The sequence below is a fragment of the Alexandromys fortis genome, unplaced genomic scaffold, assembly GCF_014885135.2.
Source record: "Alexandromys fortis isolate MF-2015 unplaced genomic scaffold, M_Fortis_MF-2015_v1.1 scaffold_2_1_26212458, whole genome shotgun sequence".
NCBI classification, from domain to species: Eukaryota; Metazoa; Chordata; class Mammalia; order Rodentia; family Cricetidae; genus Alexandromys; species Alexandromys fortis.
Window position 1 is genome coordinate 7,726,849 of NW_026067930.1, and position 15,692 is coordinate 7,742,540.

The 15,692-nt window shown below is 45.3% G+C and overlaps 1 protein-coding gene across 3 annotated transcripts in view; it reads left to right on the forward strand.

Annotated features, from left to right (window-relative positions):
- Positions 1 to 15,692, forward strand: part of Zfat (zinc finger and AT-hook domain containing) — a 160,580-nt gene that overhangs the window by 23,964 nt on the left and 120,924 nt on the right. For all 3 annotated transcript variants that reach the window (XM_050145230.1, XM_050145229.1, XM_050145231.1), the window contains exon 2: positions 6,326 to 6,502. In XM_050145230.1, coding sequence (XP_050001187.1) covers positions 6,326 to 6,502 — 177 coding nt within the window. The remainder of the gene's footprint in view (positions 1 to 6,325; positions 6,503 to 15,692) is intronic.

A 15,692-nucleotide genomic window follows, 5' to 3' on the forward strand; every position in this document is an offset into this window, starting at 1 on the left:
GTGATGACCGTGACAACACAGGACACATTCACAGGAGTGAAGGAAAACATCCTAACCTCATTTTCTTCCCTTAAAGATAAAGGAAGGGTGAGGACTGGAGAGGTAACTCAGTGGTTCTGGGTGCTTGATGCTCTCTGAGAGGGCCTGCTTTCTGTTCCCAGGACCCACGTGGTAGCTCACAATCACCTGTAACTCTGGTTCCAGAGGATCTGATGCCCTCTTCTGACCTACAAGGGCACTGTATGCAGGTGGTATACATATGTGTGCACCTATAGGCGAAACACTCCTCCTACACATGAAGAAAATAAAGGGAGGTAGTATTTTATGACTGGGGCACTGCCTGCCGTACCAGGGAGGCAGGCGGAAGGGGGGTGGTATTGCACAAATCCGCACAACGTGAGACTTTGTTCATTATGTTGGATGTGACAGCAGTCTGGCTTCATGTTGCTAAAATATTTCCACTCCTATTTGGGAGCTGCTAGCTTCTATGAATTTAATAACTTAAGGACAAACGAGAAGCAGGAAAACAAAAAATATAAGGGGCGTTCTTGCCACCTCTTCTCATAAGACAGACAATTCAATAGGGACTTGGCTCTGGTTGTTGAATTCTCTTGCAGTTAATACATCCAAATAGAAGATAGTTGGATAGTAGAGAGGGTGATTTACGCTAATCAAGGAGCAGAAGTGAGAGATTTTTATTTATTTATTTTTTATTTTTATTTTTTTAATTAATTTATTTATTTATTAAAGATTTCTGTCTCTTCCCCACCGCCGCCTCCCCTTTCCCTCCCCCTCCCCCAATCAAGTTCCCCTCCCTCGTCAGCCCAAAAAGCAATCAGGGTTCTCTGCCCTGTGGGTAGTCCAAGGACCACCCACCTCCATCCAGGTCTAGTAAGGTGAGCATCCACGAAACTGCCTGGGCTCCCACGAAACCAATAGGTCCAGTAGAATCAAAAACCCGTTGCCATTGTTCTTGAGGTCTCAGTAGTCCTCCTTGTCCGCTATATGTACAGTCTTTATATGGAGTGATTTAATAACCTGGCATTGTAGCATTTTGTCTTCTTGTGGCTACTGAAAAATGCTTAATTGTTTTGCAGTCATTAATTTATCTAACCGATGGGTTCTTGATGGATCTCCATTGGTATTATTACTAAGAGGAAGATACTGGGCTATTGAGGCTGTGGCTACAGCTCTAGTGGAGGCAGCATGAAATGTACTGGGAAGTGTGGGCCGTGCAGCTCGGAATTCAGAATCTGAATCTCTACACCAGTTCTCAGAGATGGAGTGTAGCACAGATTGTACCTTGGCTGTGCCTCTGTGAGTCGTGTTTCTTCCTACCCACAAGTCTCAGCAGTGTGCTTGAAATTAGATGGATTGTGTCACTTCCTTCTGGTCTCTACTGTCTGCTGAGAAATCTGCTGTCTCCTAAATGATTTTTTTTTGATAGGAAATGTGTTATTTTTCCTCTCTTGCTACTTTTTAACCGTATTTCTTTATTTTTACTTCTCAAATGTTTAATTATATTTCTTGGAGTAAGTTTATTGAAGTTTATACTGTTTGAGATTGGCTTAACTTCTTCAGTCCATTCGTTTATTTTTCTAAAAATTTGGAAGTTCTCAGTTGTCCTTTCTTACCACATTTTTCCCAGTTTCAACATCTTTTCCTCATCCCTGAGCTCTGATGACAGAGTTTTAGCTTTGTTGCTGTGGTCCTTGGGTACCTGCGTGCTACTCACGGTCCTCTTTGAGCCTCTGATGTATCCTGCTTCTTTGCATCAGCACCACCACCTTTCCTGTTTTTTTTTTTTTTAATCTTGTTTTGAGCTCACCATTGATGGCTTTTGAATGTTATTTTTTTTTTTAGTAGTAGTTGCTTTAGTTTTCTGTTCTAAACCTTCCAGTTGGTATTTCTTTACTTTGTCTATCAGTGAGGAACCCCCCAGTTCAATTTGCTTTTGAAGACATTTTTTTTTTTATTGTGATGGTTGCTTTAGTCCTCATCAAATCATCCTGCTGTCTGTGTCATCTTGATGTCTGTTCATGGCCTTCTGTCCTTCCACATATTTTCCCCCTGCTTCTTGATGAGCCATGGGGAGTGAACGGGGACTGAATCCTGGCTGTCTGAGGTGTGAAATCCTGGGTCTTCCATACTCTGCCTCGACTGGCTCCCTTGGCTCTGTTGTAGAGGGTGACACCACTTCCAGTGGAATTGAACTCATCCTTCCTGCTGCTGCATTCGACACTGGGCTGGATCTCAGAGTTCAGGCTCCCCCTGGGCTGGGTGTTGGAGTGCAGGCTCCCAGTGTGCTGGATGGTGGCGTCTAGACTTCCACTAGGCTAGGTGATGGAGTCTAGACTCCACGTTACCTGCATTGACTCTTGGGAGAGCTGGGGGAATTTAAATCCTTACTGACTCTTACAATATTCGGTAGGACAGTGGAGTCTAGGCTCTTGAGTGCCTCTGCTGCTGTATCAAGGCCAACCAGGACTAGCAGGGCTGACAGATCTCAGTGCTTCTTCTCCTGTAGCACTTAAGTGGAGTGAGGGCTGGCATGTCATTATGGCCGGATGCTTGTGACAGTTCTGGTTCCCTCTCAACTTTTGAATGTGGGATGGGGCCAGGGCCGCTGTTTACTGAGGTGTTTGGTCATGGTGGGAAGAGTGTGCCTCTTTTGCTTGTTTGCACTTGCTTGTCCTTTGGATGGAAAACAGGCTTGGGCTGTCGTTTCCAGATCTATAACCTCTTCAGCTCCAGGCTAGATGCAGGAGGCAGGACACAATCCAAAGCGTGTCACTGCTGTGCTGTTTCCCAGGTCCCATGGTTGCGAGCTGACTTGTCTCAAGTGTGAGTTTCCTTGTGTTTACCTTACGTGCAGTGCTCTGTGCTCTTAGCTAGTCCTAGTGAGAAGAAAGAGTTCATCTACCCCATCCATCTGGGACCCTTGGCTGCAGTGTTTGGAACGGCAGGTGTGTACTGGGCCGCCTCTGGCGAAGGGTGTCTGTCTGTGCAGGATGCCCTAGCACGGCCACTCCCCATATTCTGACTCCAGCTTCTGCATCTCCTCAGTGTGCCTTGGGCTCTCACCTGCCATGCCTTGTCTTGCCCCCAGCTGGCCTTAAGATTTTTTTTTTTCATTTTGGTCACTTTAACGTGGATAAAATCAGTTTCAGGAGAGTTCGGAGTCCAGGGTGCTGAGAAGGTGCCAGCAGCTGTCTCCCTCTCGTCAGGGTCTGGGTTGTCAGAGTCTGGCTTCATTAGGCGGCGAGACTCTTGCTGAGAAGCATGTCAGCCTTGTAGTGCCCTGCAGGAAAGTGTAGGATGTAGAAACTGGCCACGTACTGAGTGTTGCCCCAGGCACATGTGTATGCCTGCCTCCCGAGAGTCCTGAGCTCTGTTCTACTCAGGGTTCACAACCTGAGTTAGATGAAACAAACTCAGCATTCTGGGCCACCTGCCTCCAGCCTTTTGCATGTTGAGTTACAAGGATTTCAGTCCTGCCTATAGATGCAGGAACCCTGACATCCAGTCCTGAGCAGCTTCACAAAATAGCTTACAGTTCCTTTATACCTCATGTTGTGGTGACCCCCCCAACCACAAAATTATTTTGTTGTTACTTCATAGGTGTAATTTTCTATCATTATGAAAAGTAGTATAAAATGTCTGATATGCAGGATATCTGTTTGTCACCCTTGTGACCCCACAGGGGTCATGACACACAGGTTGAGAACCATTAGTGTAGACAGTCACAATCTGAGGCTATTTCTGTAAGGAAGAGTATTGTGAGATTTTAACCAGGGCTCCTGACTCCACTGTCCATGCCAGCGAAAGCCAGTGTCTCTTCTGCCTTTCCCCATGCTGTGTCTAGAGCTGGAGTGGTCATGGGGGCCTTTTAAGGATGGAAAAGGCCTTTACCGATATGAGGTGGACCCTCCCTTAGTCTCTGTCTGACTCTTGTGTCTGATACACAGTAGGTCTGAAGGAGATGTATCAGGCACTCAGTGATTCTATTGACTCTAAATCTGCTTGTGTCTGTTTCACAGTGAACATAAATTCATATTCTTACTTCAGTAGTAAATGACCTCGTTAGGACAGGGGCTAGCATAAGAACCGAGACCGCAGATGCCAGAACCCTGTTCTGTTCTAGTTACGCTGAATGGAGCTAAAAGGAACAACAGCACAGAGTGTTAGATAGTATGCTTGGTGCCAGAATATTCTTCACATTGATTACATCCTGTGACTTCAGCCCATGGCTTCCATAATGCATCATCATCTCCTGGGACCCCAGACTCAAACTCTAGTTCATGGTCATCTTCTGGGAGGTCTGGGGCAGAGTCCTCAGGGTCCCCAGGACAGGTAGGCCAGAGGTCCACAGAGGACCTGATTGGCCCTTAGCTTAGAAACGAGGAATTATTTTTTTTCCAGCATCTTAAGGGTTTCCTCTGTAACAGTGCAGAGTAACTGCCTCCAGCCAACAGATAATTCAGGGGAATTGCATGCTCATACTCCAGACTGCTGTGGGTCTCCTTGTGCTGAGCATGTCATTTTCTCTCTGAGTTCTTTTGTTAAGGAGGAGAGCATAGTAATTGGACCCCAGAATGTACCCAAATTATCACATCTTCATCAGAGCCAGCTGACAACATAATTATGACTATATTTCAGGATATAAGATACACTTTTTCATATCTGGCTACTGTAGAAAGAAAAGTGGCTTTCCTATTTTTATGTTGGTATATTAATAATCCTTAGCATTCGGGGGGGGGGGTAACAGCATTGTACAGCACCTCTTATAATATGCTTTGACACTTTGGTTTTCATGCATGGCTTTACAAACATCTCCAAGAAGTCACTGTCTATGTTGGAGGCCTGTGTTCCAGAGGGCATGCCCTGTGCTCTGTCCTGGGTGTCTGGGGCAGACAGTCATTGAAGACACAAATATGTTGGTAGTAGTAAAGCGGAGGCCCTCACCTGCCTGCCCTTTGTCCTTCATTTCCCATCCGTAGTAATGCCCTGCCTGGCGTGTGTTTCTTCTCTGCAGATCTGCATGTCCCTCATGTCCCTTCTCTGCTCCTGACACCCCTTTAGTGGACCCTCTATCGTGCCAGCATTTTCTTAGTCTCCTCATGCAGCTGAGGCTGTTGCTGATTGCTGGTAGAGTAGGTGAACAAATCTATCCCCCAACCACCACCCCTGGTGTGGTGGGCCTGGTGGAGCTCAGCAGGGCAGGACTTCAGGGCGCGGGTGCAGTTTGTGAGTGAGGGGTTGGCGTCTAGCCATGAGAGTGAAGCCATCATTGCTGGCCCTCTCAGCCCTATTAGTTCCTGTCCTTGCTCTGCTCTTTAACACCTCAGTTTCTGGGAGTTCTCTTCCTGTGCGGTGCCTTCTAGGATCTGCCCCGTGCTCTCCTGTGACTCTTAACTCTTAGCAGGCTATGCGGAGAAGCCTCCGTCCCTGTCAGCCTTTCCTGGTCCAGTTTTCCTCACTGAGCCCTGTCTCATGGCCACACTGCCTGGCTGAACCCACAGTTATGGGAGTGGCCCTGGGTCTCAGTGCTTTTTTTTTTTTTTTTTTTTTTTGGTCACTTAAATTGCAGGCATAGTCCACTACCCAACAGCTGAACATGCAGAGGGTACCTGGCAAGCTCATGTTAATTAACAGTTGATGGCTGAGGTAGCTACCAAGGCCCTCTCTAGTGCTGTCATACAAAAAAAAAATATTGTCATATTTATTTAATCTCCACATGATGTTTGCTGTGCCTTTGAACTGAGACCTGAGAAAGACCTTGTAATAACTCTGGGTCCCTAGACATTCTCCTCTGCTAAATGTCATAAGGTTCTCAGTCTCCTGAGAACATCTGTGAAATGATATTATAATATTAATCTAGTAGAGGCTTGTGGGAAGTGACACCATCGCAAACTATAAAAACCAGTGGTTCTGTGTTGTCTGTGTCATGGTTGTATGAGGGTACTTCTTGGCAGGCCTGGGCCTAGATTCATCTTTGATTGCCCAGATCAGACCAGGGCTTGTCCATGGCCTGTGGGTGACATGTTAGTGAGGCACTGTGTTTTTAAATTTGTTTCTACTGTGAGTGGCTTTAGTCTGTACCACTTTAGCTGTAAGTTTGTGGAGCTCAGCTCATGGTTTCTAGCCACACATATCCATGCCTCCTGAGGTGTCTGCGAAGGAAAGATAGTGTGCAGGAGGCTGATGGCAGTGCATACGGCAGTTCTCTCTGTTTGTTTGGTTATTTATTTATTTATTGCTCTTGGGAGTAATCACTGTTTATGTGACAGAGAAATAACAATATGTGTTTTTTTTTTTCTTACAGAAAATACAGCCATCTTCATGTGTAAATGTTGTAACCTTTTCTCACCAAATCAGTCGGAACTCCTGACCCACGTTTCTGAGAAGCATAGTGAAGAAGGGGTCAATGCGGATGATGTCATCATTCCCCTCAGGCCTCTGAATACTCCTGAAACCCCCAACCCAAGCAAGGGCGGAGATGGTAAGGACAGCAGGCGTGCTGGGCAGGGACTTGTGATACAGGAACACGCTAGATTACTGTGGGGCCAGCTCTCCGGTTCATGGTGCAGCAGAAACTTAGAAAATCCAACTGGAGCCGCATCATTGTTTGAATGTAGTTCTTGTGAAAGATCAGATCTTTGAATTTCCTACCTAGTGGCTCTGTAGGTGTCCCTCTAATACCTGGTCAATGATGTGTGTGTGTGTGTATGTGCGTGTGTGTGCATACATGTGTATATATGTGTATGTGGATATGTGTGTGTGGATATGTGTATGCATCTGTGCATATATATGTATGTGTGTGGATGTGTGTATATATGTATGTGTACATATATGTGTGCATGTATGTGTGTGTGTATGTATGGGTGTGTGTGTATGAGGCAGGTTCCAATGGAATAAAAACAGGAGTCTGACCTCAGACAACTGTGAGTTCAGCTTTGGTACCCATCAGCCAAATTATTTAAAGCAAATGAAGTTTCTTTTCTAATCCTTACGTAACTTATCTGAGAAGTGAAGGTAAGTATTCCTATCAAGACAGAGAATGTACCTCCTGTACATAGGGTCCTGCACAGATGAGGATGAAGGGAGGTGTTGATATACACTATCAATTAATTGCTATCTATAGTCTTGGAAATGGTGTCTCCAAAGCCGTATTAAAAACCTAGAGGAAGGTTCAGATTGTGACTCCTGGAGTCACACAGCATCCTTCAGGTTCACCGTCAGTGGGTGGAGATACATCTGTCTGCAGCTGCTGTATGAGATCAGCTACAGCAGGTGCCATGGATTAGGGAAGCCATCCAGGCACTGTAATTAGGTCCCCGCAGACGATAAGGAAAAGATATAGTACAGGAGGAACAGCTGCAAACAAGATGCGGAAAAATTCCCCACAAAACCCTTTATATATGACGAGGGACAGCAGCTAGTCTCCTGAGTAGAAGCCCAGGCTGGGTGGTAAATGTCCCATGGAGGGCTTCATTAGCCACTCTCACCATACATTTGCTCCTTCCTGGGAATATTCAGACTGGCATTCAAAACTGTCTGGCTTATTGATCATCTGTCGGACACTGTTAACAAGGGGAGACTCCAGACAAAAACTGTTTGGTTAATAAGTCCCTCTGGCCAAGGCCTAGGGTGCTGGAAGAAGTATGTCTGACAGATGATTAAGTTGTTGAGACGCTGAAAAGTTTTCTTCGTTGCTGTTTGTGTTGCATGGTGAGAAACTAAGAAAATTCAGCACCTGAAGTGGGCAGAGGAGGAGGAGGAGGAGGAGGAGGAATTCTCTCAGGTCATCACTGCTGCTGTGAGCCTGTGCTGCACCTGTCTCCACTCTCAAAGGCTTTGGGGCAGACTGTCCTCCCTCCCACAGAAAAGCAAGTCAGTGGAAAGGCATCTGTAATCACTTCACAACCCGCAGGGAACCGGGCTGTACTTGGCTTTGAAGAAAAAGGGGAAAGCTTTCATGGGCTCTAAGACACCCTCTCCCCAGCACAGGGAGCCCCAGGCCCCACTTTTTTCCTGCCATGTGAGGACCCCCAAGGAGGGCTACTAGGAAAGATGCCATCTGCAGAAGCACTTCCCAGCTGAGCCTGCTGAGTGAGGCCTCCCAGGAGAGGCTCCAGTTTGGGCTGACTGTTTGGAAACAGAAATATCCTCAGGAAAATGGGCAGTTTCCTTATCCAACTCATCTGACAGACAGGAGTCACTGGGTTAACATGGCCAGCATGTGAGAGTTGCTTTTGCAAAGGTTATAGTTCTTTTCCCTTAGCGTTGCTTAGGGTGAAATGGAACATGAATCAGACAGGGAACAACTTTGCATTTCTGTTTCTTTTATAAACAAGAAGTAGGAAAATGATAGTAAAGCCCTGTGTGGTTACAGGGAGTTCTCTCTCTCTCTGTGTTGGGTGTTTTGTGAGATGTATATTCTGACTTCTGCCCTTCCCCCTCCTTACTTAATGAGGTGACCAATCTTTGACCCTCAATCCCTACAACCGTTCCCTCCTGCCTGTCTTTCCTTTTTCACCTGAAGTCTAGCCTCTGGGGAGCCAGCACTTGACAGGCAAAGGTCACCCTTCTGCCTGGGAAGCTGGCTACCCAAAGATGGCTGTGTCCCATTCACTCACTCCTGCATATTCCTTGGCCTTACTCAGCTTGGGTTGACCTGGAAGGACTTGGTGCTAGCCATGTGTTGGTTTAGAATCCTTCCTCTGGGCTCTAGAACCCCACTCTGAGTCAGATCAGTCCTCCCGTCTGTGTGCTCACTGTGTCTGTGATGCTTTCTCTCATTTATCCCTAGGATGGCTTTAAGGCCATTCCTCTCTGGTGGCCAGTTCCCCAGCTGGTACACAGCAAATCCTCCTCCCCAAGTGCTAGATGATTGTTACCATTTGAAGTGGTCATCTTCTATTTTCTTGATGTTGGCTTTGCTGCCTTCCCTGTCTCGTAGAGGATCAGCTCCATCCCACCTGACTCTTCTCAGGAAACATCACTAGGAACCAACAGAATATAAATTAAAATGATACAGAATTGAATTTTTTTTTTAATTGTCAAATTGGTGAAAGCTCTTAAGCATATAATAGTATTCTTGGCTGATGTGAGGATGGAAAGAGTGGAAGCTTCTAGATCCTGGTAGAATGTGAATGGGCAAACTGTTTCAGAGGACATTCTGATAGAACCTTTTAAAATTCTAAATGAGCATCCCCGCTTCTCTGCCCAAGCAGAGCCTGCACAAACACACAGTATAAAACGTTCGTGCTGCATTGTCTGTAAGTTGGAGAGAAGAGATAGGCTGCCCAGAAAAGTCAAGTGAATTAGATATATTTTCCGTAGAAGGAAATACCACACAGACATAGAAAGAACGAGGAGAAATGCTAATAATAAATGCTTGAAGTTTGCAAAACTGAGCATGCGTGAGCTTTTCTCTGTGCCTTTATATTCACTTTAGTGTTTCCCATGCTTTTGTCCCTTTCTATACATTTCAAGTTTTTTATGACCTATTTTTCAGTCTGCTAATTCTATTTATACCTGCACTTTTTGAGATAAAACTGACATAAAATTTCACCATATTAGCAGCCTTGGAGCATAAATTTCCACGGTTTTAAGCATGGTCACAATGCGTGCACTCTAACAATTACTTAATTCTAGAACATTCTCATTACTGTGAAGCAAAACTAAACCACTTGTACCCACTAAACAATCATATTTTCCTTCCTTCTCATTCCCTGGAGCTCCCTGACTGACTTGTGTCCCTGTGGATGGTCATGCTCTGTATGTTTCATAGATACAGGAGTCCTAAAGCATGGCCTTCTGTATTTGGCTCCTTTTACTTCTGTGCTTTTTCCATGATTTATCCATGTGGTAGTATGTGCAGTTCATTCTTTTCATGGATCAAATGCATTTCAGAGCATGGATCTACTATACTTTGTCAGTTTATTCATTGCTAATGGACATTTAGCTTGTTTCCACTTTTTGGCTACTGTGATTAATGCTTCTATGAACATTAATGCACAGGTTTGCACATAAATACATGTTTTTATTTCTTTTGAGTATATACCTAGGAATGGAATGGCTGGGTTATGTAATTCTGTGTTTAAACTTTTTTTTTTTGTGTGTGTGTGTGTGTGTGTGTGTATGTGTTTCTGTGTGTGCATGCGGAGGCCACAGCAAGATGTTATTTTTTCCTCCCCCACTCTCTGTTTTATTGTTTTGAGACAGGCCTCTCATTGTGAGCTCAGCACTTTGGTTAGGCTGGCCGGCTGGCCAACAAACTCTCAGGATCCACCTTCTCCACCTTCCGTTACATATGTAGTGCAGTGAAAGATTAGCAGCAGTAACATTAGACAGAACAGTTAAGACGATGGTCTCTACTAAAATTGCCAGCATGGCTTATCTTATATTTTGGGGTCATTCTTAAGTAAAATAAAGATTGCTTAAACATAAGCACTCTAATACCTGAATTAGTTGCTCTCATGACCAAGATGGCCATGGGATGGCTAACAGTAGGTAGTGTATACAGTGTGTGTACGCTCAGCAAACTGATGATGCCTGGAGATTTCACTATGCTGTGGGTTTGTTTCGCTCTGGAATTGCTCATTTGATATGTTTGGATCAGAGTTGGTCATGAATAATGGTGATTATGAAAAGCGAAACTTTTAATGCCGAGGAAGGTCAGCAGCACAGGCACTCTCACCACTGAGCTGCTATTCTGTGGCATTCTCGTATATGTATATATCTAGATATAGAATTTACTTCTGACTTCAATTCTTCTCTAGTACATTTTGTCCTTTTGTATTTAATAGAAGATTAATTGCTTGTATAGTTTAATTTTAAAAACGATTTCCTAAGACTTTAATTAAAACCAGGTTCTTACAATGAGAGAATGTCTTCCTGAGTCTTTCATTAGGAGCCCCGTGTTCTCTTTCCGTAGGCCCATATTTCTGTATGGCATGGCAGCCAAGCCATCAAGCCATAGGCCACACCTGAGATGGGTCACGTATCCTGCCAGGCAGGCTGTTGCTAACCTTACAAAAGGCCATGATGTTTTGCTTCTTTCTTTGTAATTTGGAGGATGCCTGATAGAGATGCCGATTCAAGCCTAGTGACAGCTAGCTTACAGAGCAGACAGGTAGTTGTTGGCTTGAGGAAAAGCCATTCACCTGGTTCTAGGAGACAGAATGCTAATGTATTTCCCCGAAGTTAAGTTTTTGTATCATGGCTGTTTGGAGAATAAATGAACAGGAATTCTTCAGGATGTGAACTCAGGACTTCATGAGGGACCACTGAGAATCTCCCTCCCGATAAAGCCATGTGAGTCGTGTCTTTATTTCCGTGTCTCCACGCCAGACCAGAGAGTTTATGTTGGGATCTGGTCAAGAGAAATAATTGAGAGTCCGGGCTAGCACTGGACCCTGATATCTTTCTCCCCGTGAAAGTCCATAAAATCTAATGCTTGTCCAGGCTTAGTTTTTCTCTGATGGCTTCCACTCAGGTTTGTTTAACCTTCACACTTCATTTTAAATGGAAAGAAACTTGAAATAGTTTAATTAAAATTTTAGCTACGTAGTAATTGATTTATTGTCTTTCTCTACCTTTCTACGTGAAGGTTCCTAAATCCTTTCGTTTATTTTGATAGCCTTTAATCTTCTTTGCTCACAGAGGTCTGGTCTGCAGAATGACCTTTCACCGTCTTCCTTTCACAGCTCAAGTCTCTAGCTGTGATTCAAGCTGTGATCAAAACAAAAATTGCCAAGTAGATCAAGTTCATTCTCTTTGGTGTGTGTGCGTGCGCACAGGAATGCGACATATGGTTTGGTGTGTGTGTGTGTGTGTGTGTGTGTGTGTGTATGTGTTGGTACTTGTGTGCATGGAGAATTGGGTATTTGTGCTTTTTTGTTTGTTTGTTTGTTTGTTTGAGACAGGGTTTCTCTGTAGCTTTGGATCCTGTCCTGGAACTAGCTTTTGTATATCAGACTGTCCTTGAACTCACAGATCTGCCAGCCTCTGCCTCCCAAGTGCTGGGATTAAAGACACGTGCCGCTCGGCCATTGTGCTCATTTCATGATGAAGAACTTATGGGGTTGGGGTGTATTGTTTTCTCCCCCTTGGTAGATCCCTCTGTAGGATCTGCTTCCCTTTCCTTTTCATCTCTCCTTTCTTTTCCACTTCTGTATCCACTGCCCATTGACCACAGGTCTGCTCTGTGCCTGGTTGCTATGGTAGGTACTGAGGGGTCCCAGGTGCCATGCCTGTTAGCTTTTCCTCGCTGGTGGATGATAAGTACTCATGAGCTTTTGGGGCGCTAAATCTGGGGTACTCAAGTGGGGATCATGTGCTCTGGGTCGAGGGTAAAAGACGGCTTCCTAGGGAAGTTGATGTCAGAAACTTTAGACCTGTATTGTTGTCTCTTCTGGACATTTTCAACACATAAGGCCATTTTGATGTATGAGTGATTTGCTCTAACATGGTTGTGAAATTCCCTGACTAAGACAGTTCTGTTCACATCTCACCTTTGCCACCTACTAATTCTGTGACCTCTGTCATATTAACTAATTGCTGCAAGTATCAATGTTCTTTTTTTTTTTCCGAAATCCATGAATTTTTATCTATTTTGTCATATATGTGTGCAAGAGTGATTGTATGTATATCTATCTGTACACCACATGTGTGCTTGTATGAACAGAAACCAGAAAAGGACATCAGATTCCCTGGAACTAGAGTCAGCAGCTGTTGTGAGCCACCCCATGTGGGTGCTAGGAAACAAAGTGTAAGAAGTTGCGAACGAATGCTCTTAGCCACCGATCCATCTCTCCAGCCTGTCTCAGTGTTCTTGACTGTGTAATTGGGATGGGGCTGATGAAGTGCCTGGCGATTAAATGAAGGAGTGCCTGTGAGGTGCCCAGCATGGTGCCTTCGGTGTTCATGCCTCGGCATCATTAGCTCCACTGCCATTTCCCCAGTATGGCGGATAAACCTGCAGGGAGAAACGAGCTCTGGCCTTTAGCCTCTGGTGCCTCAGCTGTGCTGTAGAACAGGACACAGTCTTTCCCCACGGAGGGGTATGGCATTGTTCAGAAACCTAAAAGGCTTATGCTCCCTGGGTTCTGATAAATAATTCATTGTCTCCCCTATTGCTTCCTGGGCTTTGGAAATAAATGTCAGGAAGATTGACTGTCGGGGGCCCTCCATTGTTAGTCTTTCCAGATTTCCCAAGATCTGGAGCCACTGTGACTAGAGGAGACCAAGCTGCCTTGTAAGAGCACTGGGAGGCTGGTTATCCAAGGTGCAGCCATGATAAAAGTCAGTGTGACCTTAATTCTACATTGGTCTCTTGGTGTGTGAGCTGTTTTAAAACAAGGAAATCAAGGAAGAACGTTCATTGAGTGAGGGTGAACAGGAATGCACACACATCTAGGAGTCACACAATCTGACGATGGCCTGGTTGGGAAGGCAGGAATGCCTTCAGTAGGATTTCACGTCTCGGAATGTTAGGGCAGTGGTGCGATGACAGACAGGTGCCATCCTGCCTGTCGTCCTCGAGTGCACTGCTGCTGTCACAGTGGCCACGTTAGTAACAGGGGCTCTGTAAAGTGGAGACTATGCTGTGCTTACAAACCTGAGGTGTAGGGAGGTTTGAATCCAGGGCCGTCCTACTCAAAGGCATTTTCTCTGCGCCACACACTGGGTCCATCCAGATGTTTACAGTTGAGCATCATTAGCTGGCCCTGAGGGGCTTTAGTGGTAAAGCCTGTGGTGGAGAATAAGGACTCCCACAGTCCAGCTGTGTATGCTCAGCAAATGGTTCTGGAAAAAGTGCCAAGCCTTGGGAACCTCTGGGTCTTTTGTTTGTTTCCTACAGAGTGAATTATGTTTGGTACACACAACTCACTAAGTTCTTATAACAGTAAAATGAGATAATAACTGGGAAAGAGCCCCAAAACTTGAGTGATGTACAAAGAAAAGGCTTACATTATTAACTTTTGTTTTTTAGGCTTTTCTTTTCTTTTGGTTGAATGTAAAAACCTCCCACGATTCTCTCTGTTCTTTGACAGGGTTTTTGGCCTTGGATCTACAAGGGTGATTTTGTGGCAGAGAGGGTTGGTTGGCTTCAAGGGCTCTGAAGCACCATGGCTCTGCCCCTTTCTTTTGTTGTGAACTTAAAGCACAAGACACAGCGCGTTCTCCAAAAGCCTCTTTTGCTATCGTCACACAGTGATCATTTTTTTCCCTTATCTGCTTACTCCTCTCCAGTTCTGTTTAAGATCCAGGGAGACCCAGGATTAAAAGGCAGCTCAGGTGTCAGGGTTTATATTAGGAGGAGAGGAAAAAGACATACAAAGTGGTGGTTGAGCGTACATCCCGTGTGTGTGTGTCACCAGTCAAGTGAGGACATGGCTAGTCCTGCCTCAGTTGCTGGCTTTGAGCTGGACCACATTCTAGGATGTGCTTGAGTCTGACCTGCAGGGAGGAAGTGGACATAGCGAGGGAGAGAAGGCAGGATACACGTGCATGTTCAGGAAACTTGAGCAGCTACACTGGACAGTGGAGGGGGAAGCAGAAGAGAGAATGGAAGTTTGTTGCTCTCTCCCTTTCTCCCTCTTTGTCTCCCCCCTCCTTTGTGTGTGTGTGTTTGTGTGTGTGTTTGGACCATGCACATGGAAAAGTGTTGTGTTACTTTTCCTAGGGAGACATGAACAGACAGAGAAATGATTTCATCCAGGTCTGTCTTGGTGAACTTGTGAGTTCAGTGGACTTCCTGAAGGGAACACAGAAGAAGGATTACTTATAGGAACATAGGACCTCAAAACAGCTGCTTCACCAAAGAAGCCCCACATTGCACGGCTGACAACATCCTTACAGTTGCATAGATGGAGCCTACCCTTCCACTAACTGCCTATCTTCTGAGTGCTCTAGCACCTCCTGAGACCTGTGCATCTGGGAGGCTGGAGTAGGATGGAGGGGCCAGAATCTTAGGGTTGCTTGCCCTTGCCAGCCCTCCTTCTGTGGGGACTGTAGCAGCCTTGATCTTAGGAGGGTTGGCATACTATGACTAGTCAAGCTGCTCCACTCCTGAGAAGACAAAGGATACATCATGCTTGGTGCACAGTCTTCCCCAATATCTTGCCTGAGGATTGTGGGACAGATTTATCCAGAACAATGGAACATTCCAGAGCCAGGAAATGGTAAGGAGACAAGGGTTAGTGGCAGGAAAAATCTGGAGCAGAAGGCTTGCACAAATTTGAGTGGACACAATCGCTTGAGACTGGAAAGGCTGCTTACTGTACAGACTTGAGGGCAAATGGCCAGAGCTCAGTGACAGACCGAGCTAAGGGGTTCATGGAGGAGCAGAGGAGGCACCTAGCCAGGTCTATCCTGATGTTTTGACTTGAGGCTGTGTGGTTTTCCTCCCAGCCCCAGAATTTTCAGCTCTTCATGAAATGTGGGTAGTTGACAGCAGCAACTTGTTTTCAGAACTTAAATTATTCCAAGCTCATTTATGAATATTTCATTTTTTGCTAACTAATTGGTTTCGAGGATCTGAATTATGGATGCAGAGGGTAGGAGATTAGTTTTGTCGCTGTTGTGTTGGAAGCTTTCAGGGCTGATTTTATTTCTTTCTTAACCACTAGATTCCACACTGCTCATCAGTTCGTCTGGCTTTGTGGGGTCAGGACACTGGG